Below are 25,414 nucleotides of genomic sequence, written 5' to 3'. Positions count from 1 at the left end.
AGGTCACAATCTGAGCCTGTACCCAAGGTCACCTAACAGCTAGTGTCCGAATAATTCTAAGGAAGAGACTAATTTGTTCAGACTGTCTCAGCAGCTGAAACAAGTAGCTCGAACTGGCTTAAATGGCTGCAAATCCCCAAATTCTAGTCCTGGAGTTTGTTAGATGTGAGATACTCCAACTGAAACATGGTGTGTCCAGGCGTAGTAAGGTATGGACTATTTGTTAGTATAAATTAGACAGTTTGACTGAAGAAGACATTAATATAGCTCCTTTGCTCATCCTCATACACTGTTTTGTCTAAAATGCCTTAGATCATGTACTGAAATGGCATTTGAGGGAAAGATTAACATGTCTTAGTGGACTATCCCTGCTATTAAAAAAAGTACTATAGGAGTACTGTGTTTGTATAGATTCTATGACAATGAAAGGAAACAAAAAATCTATTTTGACAAAAGGTCATATGAACTGAAGCATTAGTAGCTATGGAACAGCAGCAAAACACAAATACAACTTGCAGATCTTATATCCTGATTTTAGAGACTTACACCAGTATTGGTACTCAAGGCTAAAGCTAGTCTAAGAAATGGGACTTTACCATCTGCTACAAGTGAACTTGAACATTGTTAAAATGAGCCGTTTCCATGGTGCGTTACTAATTCTCACTGACACAACACCTTTCACTGCCATTTGCTTTAGTTTAAACTGGGAATCAAGCTTTCAGATTGAAATGGCAAATGCAATTCCTCTGCTCTGATACAAATCATTAGATAAGGAAAAGGTATTTGCCTTCTCCCATGTTTTGGGATGATTTTACTTCAGAGAAGTAGAATTGTCATGTTCAGAGTGGATATCATACATGGCTATGTGCATGCATCAAAGGAATTCCTCTCTTCCAGAAGACCTTATATAACAGACTAATTGAAATATTTCTAGGTGAATAAAAGGGAATTACACAACATGATTTATGGAGAAGCAGGTTTGTTTAATCACTGTAATTTTTTTTAAGTCATTACATTTCTTGTGATCTGCTGAGCAAACCTATTTGCATAACTAGGTTTTAAATGCAAATCAGATGAAGAATTTTACTAAGTGGGTGATTTGTACAATACAGCCTCTAGGTCTCTTGCAGAATTACTTTGATGAGGGAATGTTTCTTTAATTACGCTGAAGGCCGATTACCCCATTACAGCCACATTGTTTTGTGGCTTGCATATAATTTTGCTGTTTCCAAAGATTCCCTGCCATAATTCTGAAGAAAATGCAAACAGCAAGCAGACACTTGATACACATTAGGCAAGAGATGGAGATGCTTTAGTGAATTAAATTTAAGCTGCAACATTAAAGCGATTTTTGTTGAATAAAACATAATGCAATAATGAGCCTGTGTATGTCAACTCTGCAGAGAGGATAGTAGCTGGAGAGCTAGCTTTCCTCCTTTCTAGACTCTTTTCTTAGACTCTGTCAGAAACAATGCTGCAAAAAGAAACCTTTTGTAGTATATGCTTTATTTCAGTTTATTTCAGTAAGTATATTCCCTGTGGTTGTATTTCACAGTTGAATAAAGTATTAAATTAATTTTTCAGCTTCACAGCAGCACTAACGACATACTACATATTTTTTACCCATTTATGCCTGATGTTGGGCATAACAATGTATAGATCACTCTAGATCACTTTGCAATGTTAACTGCCTTTTTAGAGAAGGAATATTTACAAATTTATGTAATTAAAGGAAAATAAAAATCTCAGTTATACTCTGTACAGTTTTTCCTCATTCTACTTTGACATCCTTTTCTTTATAGATAACTACACTGAATGCAACAAGACCATGAGCCCGTTATGTCCAGAGTAAGGCTTACATATGATGCTAATGAGGCTTGAAATTTGGAGCTCATGGTTTCTTCCCTCCTCTTGGAAGTGCTCAAGTCTGAATTACACACAAGTAGGTCTTGTGACTGCAAGAACATTCATCTTCACCAGAAACAAAAGAAAGATAAAAAGTTAATATTAAAGAAAAAAACTAACAGGTTTGTTTATTCATTTTAACTTCCACCAGACCTGTTCTAATTTTTATACAGAGTTAACTTACAACTTCAATTAAGTACAGCATAGCTATCAGGTCTTTCTTTTAAGACCTACCAAAACATCTATAATCTGGTGTTTGTAAATGGAGAGGTGACTTCTAACAATTGTATCTGCACTGTTTTTCAGTTATTTCTATCTTGGGCTTTTATAGACTTTATGGTTTTAGAAAGAACAGCCATCTGCTTTGGATTCTATGATTGTAGTATACTGGCAGCATTTCAGCTTTAAGGAAACTCCTTTCATTTATTCATGGAGTCATCATTTTATATGGAAAAGAAAGGTAATAAATCAAAATCTCAGCCATTCATCATTTAGAGGGGTGCCTCACCTTGTAAATTCAAATTGTTTTAATGGTTTGGCACCACTCTGTTTAGTCTTCATTGAATGAAGAATAGCTAAGAACAGCCAAGCTTATACAGCAATACATATATGAATCAAAAGAAAAACCAAGAATGAAATGTGTCATAAAGACAAAGCAGCAATAGGAACTAAAAGAAAACATTACTTATAGGAGAAAAAAAGGGGGGGAGCAGATAACCTTTTTTGTTTGAATTTAGATGTTTAAAAATATTGTACCTTTGGAAGAGAATAAAAGCCCTAGGATCTGGAGGATACTGACAGTTCAGTTTGGAAGTTGGGAGGTACCCCAGGGGTGTCTGTCATACCTGTCCATGGCAGAACTGAACATCTGTTCACCTTTGGGGCAAGGTTGGTGAATTTGGTTGCACTGGTGATACAGACAGTGTTTTTGCCATTGCTGCAGTATGGTAGCCAAACACATTCAAACCTATTCCCACACTTGTAAAAGGTGTGCAGGGACTTTAAGCAGCAGCAACTACAGAAAGAGCTTTAGAGCTGATCGAAGCTGACCTTGCAGTGTTGTTTGCTCTTATCTCCAGTTCTGTTCTCATAAGCCTCATTTCTTTGCTGTTTGAATCTGCAGAGCTTAATTTCATTTAAAAAAAAAAAAAAAATCATTAAATTCTGGGTGACTGAGAACAACTTTATAACTTACGTGGGGCAATAGGAAAGAGATTATGAATTCCAGGGGAATTCTTAGGTTGTGCTGATTAAAAGAATGAAGATAAAGCACAAGAAATGGTTTGCATTGCTAAGTGAATATTGTAGGAACTATAAATGATAGCATATATGTTATTTCAGTAGAGCAATAAATGAATGAGTCTACATTCTCCTATCTATATCTTAGTGCTCAATCTTTAACGAGGAACAGATCATGCAAGCTTATAGTCAGATGGAAAGCATCCATTCCCATCCCTTGAGTCAGAAAAGTACTACACTTTCAAAAGATAAAGAAGGAAGAAACAATTTTCAAACAGATATGTTTACCACAGGAAGGTCAACTCTATAAACCACTGCCTATGTCATCAGATCTACTGTGCTCATTACCTCAGATGTTAGCAGAAAAAAAACTTCAGCAATGGCATGATAAAGGGATGAGATCTGGGCATTAAACCCTTCTAAACAAAACATTGGAAATGCTGCTCTGTTTCCTGCCCTGTACTGTTTTATGTTCCCTGACTCTTCCTTTCTCATTGACCTGTTCTGAAAATCCTCCTCATGTTCCAGAACAGTGAATCTGTGCTTGTGGCTGTAGCTGTGCTCAGAAATTGTATTGGGACATGAAGATGTCTGCAGGACAGGACACCTATGGAATCCCTAATTGCATGTGATCCTTGTTAGTTGTGTCATTCCTGAACTTGCTTTATTGTGGTAGCCCCAAGTTAAGGATTATTGCTTGCACTTTTGTGACTGATGGTGTAGATCTACTGGGGACTTCCCAAGTAATAGGTTTTTTCCATCTTCCATCCATGCAACTGACTGATCTAATACTACCCTTTGTCTTGTACTCACCCCTGCTTCATTTTATCATTTTTTAGACCATTTCTCCAATATTCAAGGTAGTTCTAAACTGCTCTCCAAAATCTTTGCAGTTTTACTGAATATCTGATATCTAGGTTCCAACATATAGACCAGAAAAGAAAACAGTATAGAACCAAGGCTGTCTGAGTGTCCATCCATCTGATGAAAGAAATACAGAATGGAGTCTGTACTACTAAAGTAATACCAACATACTGGAGTACCTTTTCACAACATCCACATATCTACATTTCTCTACCTTTCTCTTAATTCTTTCACCCTACTGAAAATGTAGTAGTAATGGCATCAGCAAGCATGTATGTCTTTCATGCAAGCTTCTGCGTGCTTTGCTGTTCTACCTGTGTTTCGAAGTCTCTATTATTCATCAGTAACAAAAGAATTAAACTGTTTATAAGATTTAAAAATCTAGTATTAAAATTAATAAAAAAAAACCAAACCCCAAAACGAACAAACAAAAAAAACCCGAAAACCCCTGCCATGTTCAAAAGGAATCAATCATATCTATGAAAGTAGAAAATGGGTTGCGGTTTGTCAAATAATATTTAGCAACATGTTTTTTGTAGAAGGGGACCTTCAAACTATAGGGATCCAGTGGCTGTTAGAATTCTACAGCAATGTGCAGGACTTGGCAGAATATAAAGAATTTTTAGAGACTGATTATGCATTCTTTTTTATTGGTGTCATGTTTGTAGTATTTGTTTGTCCCTGGCTGATGCCACAGTAGATGATATAAAAAGATGTATGAATAATTTATAAAAGAACTCAGTAGTCATCAAAGAGCATTGCTCTGATGATGTAGTATGCGTGAAGGCCTTGGATAATAGATTACAGGAGAAGACATTGGAAGGATGCATTTTGGTCTGTTTTTTACTGCATTTCTAGAAGTCTAGGCACTTTAGACATCATAAGTTGCAAAAAGAAATTTTCCAAAAGCATTTTGAAGGCCTATAGTTTCTCTAAGTCCTTAAAACAATGAAGTTTATCATAAAGAAAGATCACTGAATTTATATATTGTCTTAGCAGGTTCACTTAGATATCACCGGAGGCCTTTCATCAGAAAGATGTAAAGTCTGTTTGTCAGTGAGTATAATCTGTAGATAGATGATTATTCATAATGAGCAGGATTACATTTTTTTTTAGTCCATGTTATTAGCCTAGTTTTTAAAGGGAAATAAAACACTATGGTGGTTTCAGTTCTGCATCTCCATATTGGAGTTTCACAGAACTAACTGCCACTGTCACTCAGAACAGTAAAAATGAGAAGGGATTTTACGTTTGGACCATTGAATGCAATGGAATTATTACTTGAGATGAGAATCTGGCTGCATATAAAATAACTTCTGTTGGGACAAAAGCTGAAGCTACCTAGAGGGAGGTTCATGAGTCCCCTTTCTGGTTCTTTCAATTTTTAACATAGGAAAGAGGTGCAGCACAATCAAAGGCAGTAGTTCAGAACTTCTGATATATGTTAAGCATAAGATGACCAGAGAAATCATAAAATTTTAGAGTCTGTATCTAGTCTAAATTTATTGAGAGGATGTCAAAACATTTCTGTGTGTCAGCACTGTTCCCTGTACCTTCAGAGGAGAAAATGTGATCCTTTCATTAATGATTCAAAGTGGCTAAGGCTATTTTGAAATAGATCAATGATCTGTGAAAACTAACGCTTTGGCCCTTAGAAATTCAGGCTTTGCTCTAAGTTAAGTTAAGGTTGCCTTAACTTTTCTTTCATGCAAATGTTAAGAAAATTAGCAGACTCCTTGAACAGAAGCAGGAGACAGAACTATATTGTAAATTTTATTAAGGTCAGTTCCACTAACTTGAAGGTAATAATTCAATATATATTGCCTATTGTTGTAGTTTAACCCCAGCCAGCAACTAAGCACCACACAGCCAGTCGCTTACACCCAGTGGGATGGGGGAGAGAATCGAAAAAAAGTAAAACTTGTGGGTCGAGATAAAGACAGTTTAATAGGACAGAAAGGAAGATGATGATGATAATAATAATAGATTTGGAGTATACAAGACAAGTGATGCACAATGCAATTGCTCACCACTCGCTAACCAATGCCCAGTTAGTTCCCAAGCAGTGATCCACGCCCTAGCCAACTCCCCTCCAGTTTATATACTGGGCATGATGTCACATGGTGTGGAATACTCCTTTGGCCAGTTTGAGTCAGCTGCCTTGGCTGTGTGCCCTCCCAACTCCTTGTGCCTCTCCAGCCTTCTTGCTGGCTGGGCATGAGAAGCTGAAAAATCCTTGACTTAGTCTAAACACTACTTAGCAACAACTGAAAACATCAGTGTGTTATCAACATTCTTCTCATACTGAATACAAAACATAACACTATACCAGCCACTAGAAAGAAAGAAATTAACTCTATTCCAGCCGAAACCAGGACACCTACGCTCATTCAATTCCTCATGCTTGCATGTAATAATAAGAAATCATGAAGTTTATGCTAATGGTATATTAGCTGTTTCCAAGTACGTGCTTGTTGCATACGGTGCTAACAGAGGGTAAGGCACCTTGTCTCTCTTATCCTTCCTCTTCCACTTCTCCACCCATTTATTTAATGTGTGGTATCTCACCTTAAATCAAGACTGCAGACAGATGTCAGCAAGTGGTGGCAAACCTGTGTAACTGGATCAGAAGCTCACTTACTGTGTACAGGCAAGAATAAGAGGTATCAAATAAGTGAGCTGAACTTCAGCTGTTACCACATGGCAGATAGCTTTGTCCAACCTATTAATGTCAGGCAGAGGTCAGAGAATCCTTCTGATCTTCTCAAGCTTCACATGGTGTGTAGCAAAATGGTATTCCAGGAATAGTAGAGCATTGGTAGCTGAAGTTGATAAAGAATAGCAACAGCAGAGAATCCAAGCCAGTATTTTTTTAAGCAACAAGTATTAGAGACTAGGGGAACTAGGAGACTGCTGCATCAGTAGCAGTAGCACCATGTTATGGAACAGAAGCTCTTCTGAGCAAAACACTTCATAAGCTAGAGAGCCTGTGACGACTAGAAGAGATGTATATGAACCTCTGTAACAGACTAAAATAGGAAATGTAATTCTGAGCTGATTTGGTAGAATTAAAGGGGTTGCTTTTAAGCACACCTTTTAAACTGTCTAGAATAAAATTTTGAATATCAGGTGGATTATTCTGACTGGTCACAACTATGCTATCTGACATATTTCTTTTTTCTCTTCATTTTTGTTCCTGAAGACATCTTCAGCACAAACAGGATTATCTTCTTTAAAAATTCTTATATTCTCATCCTTAGTCCTGATGGCAGGCTAAGTGAGAAGTGTTTTCTGAGTTTACTTTCATATTCATCTGCCAATATCTGACCATCAGGCCAAACACAGAATTTTGACAACAATAATGGATGATCTCTCTTATAAACTACAAACATTAAGAAGAGTCAGACATCCATATGCACACTCCTGCATCTGCCCAGAATATTCAGTATGCATGATCTTACGGACTTCTACAGGCTGTTACTGGGACCATACAGAGATGGCTTTGGAGACTTTCTTTTTAAATTACAATATAAAATAGCAATGTGTTCTCACCCATGGAGTCCCAGTATATATCATATATTGTATATAATCTTGAAATGTATACCATTTTTAGCTTCTGAAAATCAGAGAAAAAACGTATGTTTACGAGCGTGTTTTGCAGTTACAGAAGGCATTCAAGTGCCATAGTGCTCCATATAATAAAAGATGAGAGAATGAAAAATTAGTATTAGTGATTGCACAGTGATTTCTCCAGCCACAGGCTATAACCCCATATGTGGAATAAGTTCTTCCCAGACCAACTCTACTGCTACTCCACTAAATTTGGCTTAGTTTGTAAAGAAACAGAGAATGTAAGATCATGCATTAGAAAATGACAGTAATTGGAGGAGATGAACTTGAGAAAAACAAATATGCCGTTCCCATGTTACTGTCCTGAGCAATAACCAGATCAAAAAAAAAAAGATGAGTAAGAAAAGAAATATGATTTATAATAAGAATTGTCCCTTAGCTGAAGGCTTACATATATTTTCTGAACTGCAGGAGCTTTTAATACTGCAATTTGGCTCCTACACCTGCATAAATACTTCAAAGCATATTTATTTCTTTCCTGTTAACTCAATTTTTCTTAAAATCCTTCTAGATTCCATTTCTTCTACACACTCTTTCCTCATTTCCTTACTTCTGTAAAGTCTGAGATGGAATTCATGAAAAGCAACTGCTATATACACAGCAAAACTCTAAAAAACGTCTCACCCTATAGAAATAAGGTATTTTCTTTGTTAATTGTAGCTCTGTGGTGTCTTTTGCAAGACTCTCTTGTTCACTGTGCTTGGGATTCTTGGACCAGTTTGAATTATTTAAACATTCATCCAACCCAGAGATACTTGTTTTCAAACAGGAGAATATTAATCCTCACTAGAATATACATTAGGCTTGTTCCCAAAATCAAGACTCCCAGATTATCCTTTGGCACTGAGTTGCTGGATGGATCTCTTCGAGACTACCACAATACATTCAACCAATTTTTTCTTATATAAGGGTGCCTTATTTTGCTTCTCTTACTTCTAGTGAATTTGGAAAAAAAAATTTTTTCATACAGTAGGTTTGCTCTATTTGTGATTCTAGCAAACATACCAGTAATCAAGGGGTTTTAAGAAAAAAAAGGCTCCTTTTTTTCTTTAATCTTGTGGACAAGGTTAACAAAGTGCCCGTTTTTCTAAAATTAATGTTCTTTCTTAGCTGGATTAGTTGGTAATAGGAAGTAACAGAAATACATTCACAAGCGTGTATTATAACTTCCAAAGGTTTTTGTCTTCAGAAATCATCTTCGACAAAGTAAGGTGCCTACAGCCATTTTGTGGAGCAACAGTGACATTTAGTGGCGACTGAAGCAATTGCTAAATCCTGCTGACCCTTTGTTGTCTTACTGACCCCGGGAACATTCAGCATTCATTGTCACCCTTTCTGTGATTCACAGTTAATTTCCTCTTCCTTCTATCCCTATATAGTATATTGTATATTGGAATGTACTATTTGTAAAGGAGTAAAAAGCTATTGTCTATAATAAGTTACCACAGACATTTTAACAACGTAAATTTTTGTTTTGAGGGTCTTCCTTGAAAGTCAACTCTTGTGCATATCATGAGAAAATACCTAATAATAATTAAATAAATTCCAACTTGTTTGAGAATCAGACAAAAGCAGTGCATTGTACAAATCAAATTGCAAGTATTTGATAGAACCATTATTTCCCTTAAATTTTCACTCAGTTATCTCAACATTCTGGTATTAAGCTCAGATTGTTGATTTATGGTTTTGCTTTAAACCCTGAGCAAGACATACTTGATCCTTCAAAGTCCCTGTTTCCTACTTCACTTCATAGGAAGTCCCTTTTCCCAGATATCTGTACCCCTATTGATACAATTTTAAGTTATGTCTGTAGAACTCTGCAAACTAAACTGAAAGAGGAGCAGAGCTAAAGCTCTCTTAGCTGGCATGCTGTAACACCACAAGCAGCTCCCTTCCTGACCTTAGGAGCCACAAGCTCAGGAACATAAGGCATCACTTATTCTGCAGCACAATCCAAGCCATGGTCTGTCAGCACAGAGTGAGCAACCAGGTTTAATAGCCAGTACAATAGTTCAAAGTTATTCTGTTTATAATAGACATAGATTCCCTCTGATGTAGGTTTTGGGAACACTTCTGCAAAGCACCAAGAGAAGAAACAGTTAACACTGAACACATGCAGCCTAATGCTTCAATACCAGAACACCAATGTACATTCTTGAACCTACCTACTATTCCTCACATTTCTTCTGGAAGTTACAGCCTGTCCAAATTCAGTGTCCACCTAAAGTTTCACTCCCTCATATATACTTGTGTGTACATTGCTATGTATTGTTAGACGCCAACTACACTTCCCTACATATATAGAAGCAGCTTCAGTGAAGGGTTAATAGACTGCTGCATGTGAAATTAAGCCTATGAGTTCCTTTGGGATTACAAGCATTAAATAAATATGAGTGATTGTTCTGTTTTGTTTCATTCTGATTTCAGGGATTCCATGTATTTTAACAAAGGAGATCAGGTGTTTGATAATGCTCATATGAACATAAAAATGACATTTAGAGCTTTGGGCCCTGTTTTTAAACAGAATTATTTAGCTTAGCCCATTGACAGGATCCACATATGTACTGGTGTGCAAACTTCTGAGAATCCATCCTGTGTCCCGTACTGGGTCTCTAATACTCATAGAGAAGATGCTTGTTGAAAGACCAAAGGAGAAAATCAGACATTCAGCTAATGTCATTCAGAGTACCGCAGCAGCTTTTTTACTCATTTTGTCTATATTATACACTGCCATTCAATGGAAGGAGTAAATAAATACCTACATAATTGGAAGCATTGAAAGAGTAGAGATGAGAGTCTTGGGAGAGAGTTGGATGGATAAACCAGGCAGTTTTGCTATTAGACTGATCATGGGAAAACAACATGACTGTTTCTTGCTGACTCCACTCATTTCACTGAGCACTTAAATCCTTGTTTTCACACTTAAGGCAGTATTTGCAATTAGTGTCCCCGTTTGGAGAAATCTTCATATTACCTGTATGCCCGAGCCCATAGGTAGCTGTGAAAGCACAGCACTGAGTTTTTTCCAGCCATGTACTAAAGTTATACTTCAAGACTACTGAATTTAAAGGGCTATTTCAGGGATGTAGTGTCTGTCCTGACCAAAATTCTTCCCTATAAAGAGCTTTGAAAATGTTTTATGGATTTAACCATAGCCAGGAATTTCTTTCAGGTAGTGCTGTAATTTCTCTTTGAAGAACTTAAAGTTGTGCTTTAATATAGTAATTCTCCCTCTAGTCATTTATTTTCTTCTGTCAGCCTTGTTCCCAACTTGTAAACAACAGTACTAGTTGGTATGCCACTGAAGTGCAGTGTAGAGACACCCAATTCAGCCAGATCAACGTAGCTTATTTATCAGCAGCAGGAAGCTCAGCAGCTTATTTATGCTGATGCTTGGTTATGTTAGTCCACACGGAGCTTTATGTTGCCAACAAAATAGTTGCAGGATCAGAATTACTGTATTCACAACCAGCTCTGCTAACTCCTAAGCTACTTTTCAACAGGATTGCAGACAGTCATGTCTCCAGTAAGAAACTGATTTTGAACTATAAGGAAGCTGTAATAAGAGCAGTTGCTAGAAATTTTTCCAATCCTGAGAATGACAACCACACACTGCTTCTCAAAATATGGTTTTCCTCTTCCTCATATCTCATGTAATCATTTTGCAATGTTTGTAAATTCTTAAACAAATGTTCTGCAATAACAACAAAGTCCTGCAGAAGTCTACAGAAGACAGTCTACACACATGTTGGTCAGTTTTGCAAGGCTTCAAGTCTTCTAATCAGAGGGAATTTCTTCCTCAGTATTTGATAAATTGCCTCATTCTAAACTATTCACATTTATTTAGGTTCTGCCACAGATACACAGCTTAAGCTTATCACAAAACTTATGTAAATAAGTCAGTTATTCAAATGTTCTGGCATCCACCAGGTTATCTAAGTATAACAAAGAGGCGGTGATAGATAAAACCCTGTCCACTTGCTTTTCAAATATGACTGAAAGCTGAAAGCTTTCTTTTCAAATTGTTACCTGGGTCTTCTCTTTTCTGTTCCTTCAATCCATTTTCCTTGCAAATAACCACATGTGAACAACCGAAATTGAATTAGGTATGGCTTCCACAGTATTGCTTATTTGCAGTAAGAGCCATAAATTAATTTAAAATAATTTTCTGTAATTCACATAAGAACCAGTGTAGCTATGTATTTTTTTGCCTAAATCTATGTTCCAGGACTAAAGTGGCAGTTCTTAATGCATTTTCTCAGTTACCTGTCAAACTTCTTTCTCTTCTACTGATAAATGGTGAGGAGGTTACTTAATAATCTGGTTTCTCACACTATCAATTATACACTTTGCCAGGGCAGTGTGACCTGTTCTCTGTACAAGAACAGATTCCTAGCCAGACCACTCTGCTTCCTTACATTGCAGCAACTTGACTTTTCAGTTCTGTGTCGCAACAAACCCAGAAGTCACTCTGGAAGCACATGTTCATCCATTTTTCCCTTAAACTTGTTTTATTTGGCAAGTTTTAACAAGGCCTTCCAGTTCACATTTTGCAACTATGCCTTTTCGCTCTTTGCATCTTATCCAAAAAAGCTAAGCAAAGAGAACAGGCCTCTGTCATCATTGCCTTAGATACAGAAAAGATTTGCCTGAGTCTCCAAGTTATACACAAGCCATCCCTGTACATCTTTTGCCAGAACACTATTCTTGGCTACCATGGTGGGAATAGTACCAAAAGTCTGTCCCCAAATGCAGGACCATTCATCACTGAAAAGTCTGTCAACTTCTTGTTTCACCTAATGCACATGTTTAAAAGGATCTTCCTCAGAAAGAATTTATAAGATACCAACGGAGCCTTTATATATGTTTGTTATCATAAGGAAATCCAAGCAAGTATTCTTAGCAGTAATCTCTTTGGCTATCAGTAATTCCCTCCCAAGTTCTAGCAGCACACATTTCAAACCTATTTCCAAGTAAGTGCCTATTTCATATATATTATCTCTTCCTGCAACTAATTGCATAGCTCAGTTTGGTAACTACTTCTTCCCCAGAACACATGGTTTTTCTCAAGCTTTCTTAACCATTTCTGCGATTTCCACTCACCTAGCAAATCTGTTACACATAATAGCTAGTCTCACAGCTAAACTTCCTGTGATTTACTAAGAATGTAAACAAACCAATCAGATTTACATATTTTGCTTTGATATCCTTCTAAATTGGGTATTCCCTTAGGAAATGTTGACATATCTATCAGCAAGCCTTATGTTTGTAAGCGTCCTTCTGGGTTTTGAGCAATTTTTTTTATTTTAATTTTTTTTCAGAATAGTAGTAAATAATTAAACTGTTTTCCTTAACTTTTTGCATTACTGATTTCCTCTGTTTTACAAACTGAATGATCATTGTTGCAAATATGTTTGGCAAATGTCATGGCCTATTTTGGAATTCCCCTGTTCAATCACACATACTAGAAACAGAACTATACTCACAGGCCCTAGGGCAGTCAATTTTTCCTTTTCTTGACAGTGGCAGCATTTTTTCCTCATGAGCTGCTACAAAAATTGTTAAAACTCTATAGCAAATTCCACAGTTTCTCAGTATGTCTTTGTCTTTCATCTACTGACTTTCACTTGCAAAGCCAAGTCTACCCAAATATTAATAAATGCATTTATTGCCAGTTTATTTTAGGAGTCCTCATTTGTATCAAACATACCAAAAGCTCAACTCTGCATATTGTGCCCATTTCTCTTCTATCCAGGTCTCCACTATTTCTTTGTAAGGTTAAAGTGGTGGCTGACTTGAAACAGCATGTCAAGGGCTGTACAGTCGCTTTTTTTCTCAATGTAGATTTTGAGTATCATCAAAATTATACTAGTCAAATTCAATGCAGCAGAATCCCATTTCTGTCCACCTCCTGAGCCAATGGTTGTGATGCTGATGGTAAACTGTGCTAAACTGACCATCCAAATAGTTTTGCAACATTTTGCATTGATTTGTATGAGCAAAAATAATCCAGAGTACCTCCAAAGTAGGGAATTGTTGGAAATTACCCATAATTTCTTACTGATGCGGTTCCAGTTTTGACTGACTTCTACTCTTCTGTGAATTTTTAATCTTTTTCTCATTTCTTAGCTCCTTAAGTTGTTGTTTTAACTAAGTCCAGTGCTTCATTTTGTGATGAAAAATCAGGTTGCTTATCCAAGATCACAAATCTGCAAGTGAGAAAAGAACTGAATCAGGTGTCTACATCCAGACTTACTGGCATAACTACTGGCCTGAATTACTTGAAATACAAGGCAAGTATCACAAACCAAAGTTGATTAGATGTTTATCTTCAGAAATACATGCTTAATAACTTTTATTTTTAGAAATACATGCTTAAAAATGTAAAAATATTTCACAGAAACAATAATGTAACCATAATTGTGAAGGAAAAGTTATTAAAATGTTTGTTTCATCAAGTTCAAAATAAGGGAAAATCTCAGAAGGTATTTTGTCACTTCTATTTTATTGTTGCTGTAGTCTGAATAATCACTTCTATCCCAAGCCTCCTGTTTTGCACAACTTAGTCCTGCGTATGCACTACCTTCAGCTTCCACACAAATCCATTTCTATGCTTATGTTGTGCCTTAGGTGGCTATAATCTAGGAAGGAAATACAGTAGAATATTATTATAATTTTCATTTTAGAGTCTTGCTGATAACTCAGAGCAGTTGCAATCCTCATTATTATGGCAGACTCACTCTACCTTTTTTATTGCTCATAACTGATTAACTGTGATATGGGGCTATATTCATTTTCCCCACTGTTGAAAAGGAGGCTGACTGGCTCACAGACAATGAGAAATCTTTGGAAAGGAAAACTTCTAGCTGTGTGCCTGATCCCAATAAATTTCTTTTAAACTGTACACCAGCTCTTTTCTGTACATATGTGTCAGTAATAAAGTGAATGGTATGAGGCATAATTCACTACAGGTCATGTGGGTTCTGAGATACTTTTCAACTCGAGTCTAAATGTTTCACCAGAGAGTATACATCCACATATTTATGGCACCACAAGATATAAATTAGTGAAGAACCAGGTGTGCTATCGAGGCCTAACTGAATGATAGCTCAAAACTCAGGACTGCCTTATTTATACCTTCTTGGTACTATAAGAGAACAGATTTTTTTCAACTAATGATTAAATTTTGTCTGTCTTCTGCAAATACTTATTTTGCTTCCCAGCAAAAGCACAGTATCTTTTTGGTAATACTGTTAAACACATCCATGTTTTCCTCTTGGACATTGCATGCATTTCACAACAAAAATGAAGTCACTCACCACAATACCTACTTTTTGGTTCTCAGTACAGACATTTGATAAAAATAGCAGGAGACTGGGATAATGAAGAGCAAGAAGATAAAAGTTTACCTGAGAGCTATGAAATACTTTCAGAGACCATCCTTCAACCATGGAAGGAAAACATTCCCATGTTTGGGAAACATACAGAAACATGTGCCTTTCAATTTGTCCCAAAGATGGAGGGAAGAAGGAAAAGGAGGGAGGGAAGGAGGAAGAGGAGGGATGGAAGGGATAAAGGAATGAAGGGAGGAAGGAATGGAGGAAGAAGGGAATTGAAGGAAGGATGGAAGGAAAGAGGACAGAAAGAAGGAAGAAAGGAGGAAAGGAAAGGAAGGGCAGAGAAGGCAAAGGAAGGAAGAAATGAAAGAAAGAGAGAAGGAAGGGAGAGGACAGAAGGATGGAGAAAACTTTGGGGTGTAGTTGCTTGTGCTGTTCCTGTATGTCTGAGAATCTGAAGACGTGTGATTAACTAAATACTAATTTTATTCTTTCATAAATAAATAAATAAATAAAATCCTTTCTTTCCTGAGACAATATGGACTAAACATGTTTTGACAGATCCCTTTAGTTCACCACTGAAAACAGTAGGCGTGTATTTGCTATTAAAAGGTATCAGAAAGGAGGAGGAAGAGGTTTTAGAGGAGAGGTTTCCAATACTCACTTTCATCAGAGTTAAAAGCATTTGATAAGATTTTGCTTTTTTCCCCCATTATCCATACAGTCAGAATTTCATTTAATTTAAATAGCCTTTTGTAGAACATAAAAAGCTTCCACCTACATTTTGTCTTTCACTTGGCCTCTGAAGAAACCAGCCTCACAAGCACAAAGGTAGCTGCTGCTGCAGCCTTGGAGCCAGCAGGTGGTTTGGGTTTCTAAGAAGATCTCAGAGCTGCATCCAGCTGAAGAGCCTGCCCTTTCTCAAGAGGCGAGATGGAGAGCAATGGACCTTGGAAGATGGAAAAACCTTAGGATACATGCACCAAATCAGATCTGAAAACAGAATGTCCTCCTCATTACACACCCAACACGGCTGCCATAAAAATAATATTTGAAGATAAATTGAAGCACACAACTCCCTTCTGCCAGCTCAGAGGCACACAGTTCTTTGTGTAAGGTCTGTGGTTATAGGAATCCCTTAGTAATGCTGGGGAACTTTCCTGGTGCTTGGAAGCATCAGGATTTATCTAGTCTGGGGGCTGAGCAGGAAAATGAGCATTTACAGATATATAACCTACATGGAAATATCCAATGAATCCTGTTTCCTCCTTATAATGTCTTTGTTTAATACATATAATTGCTAAGTGAAACAGAGTTATGCCATCTAGTTGAGCAGTTGCACAGACCTGTAAAGAAATGCTGGCATTAGATAACTTGGGCACTCCCTCTAACTACACCCTTACAAACAATGTATGTAGGTCTGTGGCATTGGTGCAGAGAAGTGGTGTTTGCAATATTCTCCTGGAGTCTGCACTTCACTCGCGTCATGGCTGGCTCAGATAGGGCTCCCTACCTAGGAAGGGGAACTTCTGAGCTGCCCAACAGGGTATGAATGTAGGAAAAGTCAACAAGCGTGAGCAAAATGTCACTAAAGCTCATCTGTTTCTTCCTCTGCGCTCTGATTGCACCAAATCTCACAGGTAAATGACTAAAATATCTTCAGTTGACTTAAGGCAGAAGACAAAGGGGTTGTGAGAAACAAAAAGTCTTTCATCCTTTTGTTAAACATGCCTCTACAAAACTTAAGCCAAATAGTATGAGGTCAGGTGATCTTGCTAGAATAAGCAAATGAAAAAGACAATCCATAAGTTCTATGTTCTGCAAGTCAATTCTGAAATCTAAAGGGGAGTTTCAATTTGGAGGGAATTAACTTACTAATACTGTATTTGTCTCTGCTCTTTCACTGTTCTGTGAGAAGCTGAACTTTGAAGTCCTCTTGTAATGCTGATCTCTTTGAGCACAGGAGATGCCCTGCCTGTGGAGTGGATGCAGGATCAGAGAGGAAGGCTATAAAGTGCTAATTAATAGCTCAAAAATGTTCACTGAGGTTCTCCTTTACCCTGGAAGAAGGCAGTGCAATTTGTAATCTGCTTCTCCAAGTAAATGCTAGGCTCCAAACAGATCTCCTAGAAGGAGTTTGGCCTCAGATCTCCTGATTACACTTCAGTGTTTTTGCAATGGCCAGTCCTCTAGAAAGCAAACATGGCTTGCCAGTGTGCTTGGATTTTACTCAGTTCTGTCTTTCTAAATGTGCCTTCTTAGCTCTTGAATTCAGGTTGTGTCTTGCTCCATTTTGTTCTCTGCCTCAGAAAAAAATAGTTTTATAGCTTCCTTGGCCAGCAAAACACTTTGGATCACTATTTATAGTTCTTAGTTGCTAGGTACGGAAACCACTGACTCAGCGTCAAGTTGCATATGCTCTGAAAATTTCTGTGGAATAGGGAAGATTATGACAAATGTTTTTTAAAATGACAAAGCTGGGCAGCTATTGTTTAAAGAAATTTGGGGTTATTTTTACCACATTTTTGTTTAAAGCCTGGCTAGTTGTGTGATATTTCTGCACAGGTGCCATGTTGTCTGCGTGTGTAGTGACCGCCAGCCTTGCTCAGCCATATACTTGTCCAATTTTGTCTTCTACACTGTGACAGACATTAGGAGAGAAAGGTGGGATAACTTACACTATGTCCCCCCTTCCTTGGACTTGACCTGAAATATGAAAATTTGTGTCCTAGTCTCCTTTTTGAGCAAAGAACATTTTTTGATTGAATGTTTAAATCTGCCCCTGTGGTTGCGAAGAACAGACACCAGGTTAGAAGATAGTGTGTTCCTGTCTAGCTTGGGAGTCTAGGCTTTTTATCCTGGGTGCTGGGTAGACCGTGCCTTTTGCGGTCAGTTTGTGCAGTTGGCAAATGAGGGAGAGGATGTTCTCAGAGCCTTCAGTTAATTATAGCCAAAGAGATTGTTTAGCATAATCTATTATTGTTGTGTAAAATCTTATGTTTCTAGGAGTTAAAGATGTATGGCTTTCATTTTTACCATTTAGCTTACAAAGAAATTCCTTTAGCTTTTGGGGGTGTTACAGACATTACTCTATTTTCTTGTCACCAATATTTAGAGTTCAGAATTCCCTTGTCAGATTCCCCTTCACTAATATTTCCTCAAATGCAGAGAGTTAGACTATGTTTGAAGATACAAGAAGCTGGTGACACTGTTGTCCTCCAGATTAGAAAAAGGAGATTAAATGGTACAGTGCTGGAGGTTAGAAGACAATGCTTATTAGCACAGCAATAAAGAAGGATTTCTCACCCTTGTATTTAAAATTTTATGGGGCATGCCAGAAAAAGAACAGATGAGGTAAAGTACTTCTGAACACTATGCAACACTGATCCTGGAGTTACTGTTTCTTCTTGTGTTTGTTGAGCCCCTAAAAAGAGAGGCTATTATGAATAAAGTAATTTTATTAATATTTTTGCAGTGTTCACTTACATTTAACAGTAAGTAGTGGTGATAGTAGTGATGAAGTAACAGCAAGTAATGATGAAGCAGTAGGAATGAAATATTATTGTGTTTTATATTCACAGAGAAAGAAATGTATCAAAATCTATCCCAGAGCAATGAAATTTTATCAGGGTTTATTTAAGGCATTTTAAACTGAAAAGTGAGACAGGCAAATGTACTGGACTTGGTCATGAAAATTTTTTTGTTTGTTTTAGTTGTAGATTCTTTAAATTTAGCACAAAGAGGAGAAAAACATTAAAGCAGAGAAGTCATCACCATTTTAAATGGAAATCCATTCTCTGTGTGACAAATGAAATGGAATATACTGCTGATAGGACAGGAGGCAAAAATGCTATTTACAGAGAAAATCTGGACATGTTTTTTTTCTTTGGCGTGACTGGAGATGTTAGGGTAAGAGTCAGTACCCTGGCTTGGAAGACTGTAGTTTGGCTTTTCCTGTGAAGCTATTTACATATTGCTTGTGAATCCAAACTCAAATGGAAGTGGTACACAGCCCAGGGCTAACAGTCTTCTAGGTTCTGCCTGCTGTCTCTGTCCAGTTGTCTCCTGCACTCCGTACGATTGTTGTTTCTTTTCCCTTCAAAATTCATAGACTGGAGTTAATGAAGTATTTTAGTACTGAAACAACATACTTCACTGTTTACACTCAGTGCTTTCCCTATTTATATAACCTAGAATTGTCTTTTCTCCCAGTGTTAAACATGGATTTGCTTGCAATTGTTTTGTGGGCTGTTGCAACAGATGGATTAGAGAAACCATGAATATAATTTGTTTGGATATGACACAGGATACGTCATGTCTACATCAACAGTATTTTGGAAAAGCATGAACCTCTCTTCTGAAAAACAACTTTCAGCATGGCTCTGGGTCCCAGGCAGAAAGCAGGGAAGTGCATCATTGCTGTTATTGCTCAGGGACCCCATTTAATTTCTGTACTAGATGAAAAGTTCTCAGGTTTTAGCTTTACACCTTTTTAATTCAGTCCTGAGGGCTGTCCACTGTGTTTGCAGTAGGGCATGGTTATGCAGTTAAAAAAATCTCTGTACATACCATCAAGTGAGACATACTAAAGCTAAATCCTAAGTTCCACTTTGGTGTATTTGTTATTTAATTATTTAACCTTACAAGTGCAAAATCTTATAATGTTTACATCACAACTACACACATACATATGTGTGTATACTTATGCCCACACAGATATCTGTTTCTATATTCTTTGATTATCAAAGGTAAAGAATATTTTTCTCTAGGGATGCAGTTCCCTTCATCTGAAGGCAGATGTCCAAACTAGTGCACAATTCGCGTGAACTATATGTCCATAACACTATACCCCACCACCACTGTCTTAGCTGCAGTGCTGGAGACTTAGTTTTCTGACACTGAAGTGCAAACACTCCATGACATTGAATGAATAGCTGCTGTGTGGTAGGACTTTGCCACAGAAGGTATGTGGCCCTGTAAAAATCAGCAAATATGCTCTGGAGATAACACGTATGAGCATTAGGTTTTTATTTTTATTTTTTTTCTTGGAGAAGGGTTCTTACAAGTAGCAGAATTTGTGGCCATCCTGAATCTGTTAATACCAAACAGAAATTTACATCAGCGAATTTTTTTTAGAGACACATACACTGTCATTAGGCCCAGAGTTTTTCCTAATGAAATTAAGAAAGAAACCTTAGAGTCTCTATATGAACTTTTGTGGTTCAGCTGAAGTGAGGTCACAGGTCTCACTCTGCCAGTAGGAGAGTCATTGGTTTTGCCAGCAAACCAGGAGAACAGTATACTAAGCTAAGCATAGCCAGGAGATGAAGATTGGTCTCAACCAGATACAAAATAATCTTTAGGCCATTAAAAGGTAGATAGTCCAATTCAGAACTATCTTCTTCTTCTTTCAAAATTGGTTTCCAGGCAGTTTAATAAGATAGGGTTCAGTACTGTTGAATACAAAAAAATATATATCCATAAAGTCCTAAAGTCAAGGACTTAAAAATGTAGGAAACACTCCAGTGCAGTTCACCCCTGTTCAGACCTGGAACATCTTTATGTGTGTGAGTCATGTGGAAAAACTAGCGTCTGATCATGTAACTGAAGTCTGTTACGTAATTCACATACTTAGGTATGCCAACTCCCAAAATTAACATGGGAACCAAGAGTACAAGGAAAAGTAGTAGCAAACATTCTAAATGTTGAGAAACATGGAGAATACAAGAGACCAAACAGGTGGTTAAGCTGCAGAGCGAAGGTCAATAAAGACTTTTTTTTTTTTTTTTTTTTTTTTTAAGACAAAAAGTGCCTTGACGCTAGTAGGGACCTCCAACCAGCCAGTAGTGATAAAACTGCTGACATGGCAGACAGTGACTCTGCTGCTATCTAAATGTCAAGGAATAAAGCTTCTCATCCCAGAGATATCTGACTTTTAGTTTAAAGAACTGCTAAGCATTGTGTCAACAGATCCATGTAACATGCCAAAGAATCATAGAAGAGTTGGCATCAAGGTTCTCCACATCATTAGTGATTTTATAAAGGTATGAATACAGGGAATATTCTAAGGGCAGAAAGAAGACCAATGTTGTTCCAATGCTTTAAAAGAATAATCATCATGAAAGCATTGCTCATGGACTTGTCAACCTAGTTTTGATCCTGGGTAGAATAACTGACATTAGCTGGTTAACTTTGTAAACACAGCTTAAAAGAAGATACCCTCTTTTAATGACAGTTAAAGCCTAATGGAAGATAGACCTTGTTAAGTTAAATAGATGTTATTAAAAAAAAATAATTAGGAAATAATCTTTAGGTAATATAGATATATTGTGATAGAACAGTTACCTTGTTTCTGGGAGAGTGTTGAAATGACCACTGCTACACTGAGTTGGTTGAAACTGCTCCATCTATTCCTCCCTTCTAATGGTTCCTTTGGGAACCATTCCCTGCTAAGCAGAGAAAACATAATTTTCTTGGGACTGGAAAGTAGCAGAACAGAGATAAGTCTGTTCCCATAGTGTAGTGCAGATTGTGCACAGTGCTTTCTGTGCTCTGGTCCAAACACTGCTGCAGATTTTACATTAAGATGCCGTAGGATAAAATTAACTACACTGTTGGTACTGTCCCATGCTTATGCTTTGACGATCTCAGAGTAATATAATAATTTCATTTATAGTCCACTGAATAAGTTTATTCTGTTAAAAGGTACTTTGATTACAGCCTACAAGAACTCATTAGAATCTTGCAACATGAAAAAAAAAGCTCTAACAGAGCTATGATCTTCTACAGCGTCCAGTCCAGTCAAGCCTGGAAAGAAATAGCACATTTTGAACCATTACATCCATTGGAACAGTCTATGGGATGCAACAGAGTATCTGTTACTTGACTTCATTAAATCAAATTGGATGGCTTTATAAAAGCTTGAACTTTTCTCACTGTTTTACTGATACAATGAAAAACTCTGAAATAATTAAGAGGTGTGCTTTGCCTTTCTGTAAGCAGTGCCAGCCTAACTGCTCTGTCATTTGCTCTTTGGTTGTCATTTCTTCTTCTCTCTAAAATACTTTCAAACACTGAAGTGACAGTAGTGAAATGAAGAGTGTGTATTTCTGATGCAAAACACAGTTTTGCACTATTCGTCTAAACTTTTTTCCTAGTACATTCATATACCTTTTTTCTTTCTTTCTTTTTTTTCTTTTGCTGGGAATTTTAGGTGAAGATGCTTTGTTGCCAGCACCTCAGAATATCTCTATTCTTTCTACCAACATGAAACACTTCTTAACTTGGAGTCCTGTGATCATCCAGGGAGAAACTGTGAGATACTCTGTTGAGTTTCAGGGGTAACTTCTGGGTTTTTTTCTTCTTATTTGCTCTTTGAACAGTGTTTACTTAGACTTAAAATCCTGCACTGTTTGGATGTCTTGAGTGCTCTTCAGTTCACAAGCAAAAGAAGTTTGATAATCCAGCACTGTTGATCACAAGGCGGGGGGGGGGGGGGGGGGGGGAGTATCCTTTTGCTCCAATTCTGAGACTGTTTATAGGTTAATAGATACCTGAATAATCCAAGGTTTGTATTAAGCCCACATATGAAAACTGCCTCTGTCCAAAGAATTCAAAAGTTAGGAAGATTAGCAACAGTTTATTTAGAAGAGGAAAGATAAAATGTTTGAGATTTATTCAGCATTAATCTTTTAAACATTTAAACCACATTACAGGAGGTTTCTGATAGTCTTGAGCAATGGCTTGCATCACAGTATGGCTTTGGAATTCTGGTTTACCAGGGATGATCAAGTCAAGTGAGTGGGCAGGATTTGATGCATTAACACTGCGTTGGCTATCCCCACCTCCTACAATATCATGCTGCATTTGGCTCATGAACAAGCTGGCTCTGGGAGATTTTCTCTTGATAAGATCTAAAACACACCCATACTGGTTTCATACACCCCTGGTATTCCAGCCCCAATGTATCCCAGTACTGCAAAGAAGCAGTAAGCAGCCTTAGCCCATGTCACAGATACATCTCCTATCAGACTGTTGCCTGTCTGCTTTCTTTTCCTTTCCTCAGGGAGTATGAACGAGAGTACGCCAATGAAAGCTGGATTCCCATCTGTGAATGTTCACTCATCACATCCACAGTGTGTAACATCACAGAGGATATCTCAGCCACTGTGGCCTATAACCTGCGTGTAAGGGCAGATGTTGGTACTAGAAGATCAGAGTGGGGCAACCTGAAAGGTTTCTTCAATCGTGTCACAAGTGAGTCCTGCTATTTGGCTTAAGCTACATCGGTCACGTTAATTTCTCAGAGTTTGGTGTTGCGGGATTGCTGACGTGCATGTTTGTGTACTGTGCATGTCACACAAAGCCCATGAACACACAGAGCACACACTACTTCTGAGGTCCTGTCATACTGGGTTGGGATGTTACACTCTTAGACAGCCATGCTGTGTTCTTGGGTATGAGTTCCTCCTGAGGCAGGGCCAAATTTACCAGGGCTTGAATTTCAAGGGCTTCAAAGATAGGTAAGAGGACTATAGGCATTTATTTTGGCATGTTGGCCACTCTTGCCCCTGATTTCAAAGAGTTCTGATCAATCAGGGTTGCTGTCAATGCTCCATCTAATCCATGTCATCTAGTCACTTCTGAGGGTCCAGAACCCGATCCTATGGAAGCACTTACTCTAGAAAACAACCATGACACCCTCTCTCTGCCTCATGCTGTCCTGGAAATCCTGCTCCCTTCCAGACATGAATCTCTTCTGCCATGTTGTCAGATACATGAAGTAACCTCAGAAGAGGAATGAAAAATGGAAACAGTAGCATTGCTGCAGTCCTAGCAATGCAAGGTATTCTCTCAATTTCCTTCCAACTCCTGCAAATTTGAGGCCCAGGTCAACCCAAAGATCATGTTGCAGCCTAAAATTAGCATACTATTTCCAGTGTTTCTCTGGAATCATTACCTCTGTTCTCTGCTATGTCGTCAACTGCCTTCAGCAATAAAAACCATGGTGGAAAACCTCTGCTGAGGTCACTATTAGAGTGCAACTCTGAGTCTGAGATGGGCAGCAGTCATCAGTTTTAGCCAGGGGAGAAATTTTCTGTCTGAGTCCAGAGCTGACCTGATCTTAAACCTTCATCAGTCATTGGAAGTTATCTACTACTTCATGAGTGAGCAGTCCTCACTCATACAGAGCACTTAGTCAAAGCAGCCCTCTCAGAAGTGCTGCCTAAATTGGTGAGTGTGTCTCTTGGTGTGGAAATGTTTTCTAGATAGTGCTTTAGATGAAAAATCCTTCCCTTTTCCAGGAGCTATGGTGGCATAGAGTTGAGCCATGAAAAATCTTTCCCTTTTCTAGCAGCTACAGAGGCAGAGAGTTGAGACACAGACCACACTGTCAGGCAGAGATAGGGGAAGGATATTCCTTAGCTTAACCCTCTTAATGAAAAAAAGCAGCAACTTTCTCATGGTACAGTGAAGTATTTGACAGCTTGGTCCTGTGTCTTAGAGACCTCAAAACAATCCTCTGGCTAAGCTGTAAAAGTTCAGAGGATTCAGCTTGCAATGGGCTGCAATGTGAATATGCATATATGGAAAAATGTTTAAAGGAGAAAGAAAAGTCACCTAAGTTCTTGTCCTTATGCATTTCTACTGCTCACTTTCCCTTGTCTCTGCTTTCACATCTCTTAGGAAACCTGGCATTAAGTCTGAGAGGAACTAAGGAATTCAAAGCACAGCCCACAGGTTCCATATGTGGTTCATAGACAGTCAGGGCATCAGCACAGCCCACAGTATTCTAGACTAAATAACTCTAATGTCAAAGCCTTAGGTGTAGATACACATAAAGTATGATAACACATGGAAAACACTTTTAAAAGATCTTCCTAAAACTAACAATTTATTCAGTCTTCTTCATTTATCAAAATTCAAAAGGTTAGTTGGTATCCAGTGTGCCAACACAAAGATAAATATAAGTGCTCCTGTTTGGTTAGTAGTTGCAGTGTCCATTTGTTAATACATTAGCCCAGTATTTTTTTTTAACCTCCAAATGATCTTATCACTTTTTTTTTTTATTTTGAGACATTGTGTTAAGCTGATTCTCAGCTTTTAATTTAAATGTATAACGTAGTTCTCCAGGCCTCTCATTTGTGTCACACTCATCATGAACATACTTGGATTTTATGTTTTCATATTGCTCAGTCTTGATGGCAATTCAAGCAAATTCTACTAAGAACATCTCTTTTGTATGTGGCTATACGTTGCTTTCCTTTCTTTCTTGAAAGCAAGGAGGTTGAAACCAGTTTCAGTGACAACAGAGTGGTAAAGAAAGGCATAGATAAGTAGTGCAAATGTGATCTCTGTACTGCCTTAATTCCCAATTCACAAATGTACAGTGAGTAGTTTCATCCATGCTTGATTGACTCTGATTGTTTCACTAGTAC

At 37.7% G+C, this 25,414-nt stretch overlaps 1 protein-coding gene across 1 annotated transcript in view; it reads left to right on the top strand.

Annotated features, from left to right (window-relative positions):
- The window catches only part of IL20RB (interleukin 20 receptor subunit beta), a 31,906-nt gene that overhangs the window by 1,218 nt on the left and 5,274 nt on the right, over positions 1-25,414 (top strand). Inside the window, exons 2-4 of the mRNA XM_049791671.1 lie at positions 16,534-16,615; positions 22,189-22,315; positions 23,041-23,231. Of these exons, the coding sequence (XP_049647628.1) occupies positions 16,534-16,615; positions 22,189-22,315; positions 23,041-23,231 (400 nt within the window). The remainder of the gene's footprint in view (positions 1-16,533; positions 16,616-22,188; positions 22,316-23,040; positions 23,232-25,414) is intronic.

Source organism: Accipiter gentilis, chromosome 33 (genome assembly GCF_929443795.1).
Source record: "Accipiter gentilis chromosome 33, bAccGen1.1, whole genome shotgun sequence".
In the NCBI taxonomy this organism is placed as follows: domain Eukaryota; kingdom Metazoa; phylum Chordata; class Aves; order Accipitriformes; family Accipitridae; genus Astur; species Astur gentilis.
Note: the sequence above shows the minus strand (reverse complement) of the source record. Positions and strands in the feature narration are given on the sequence as shown.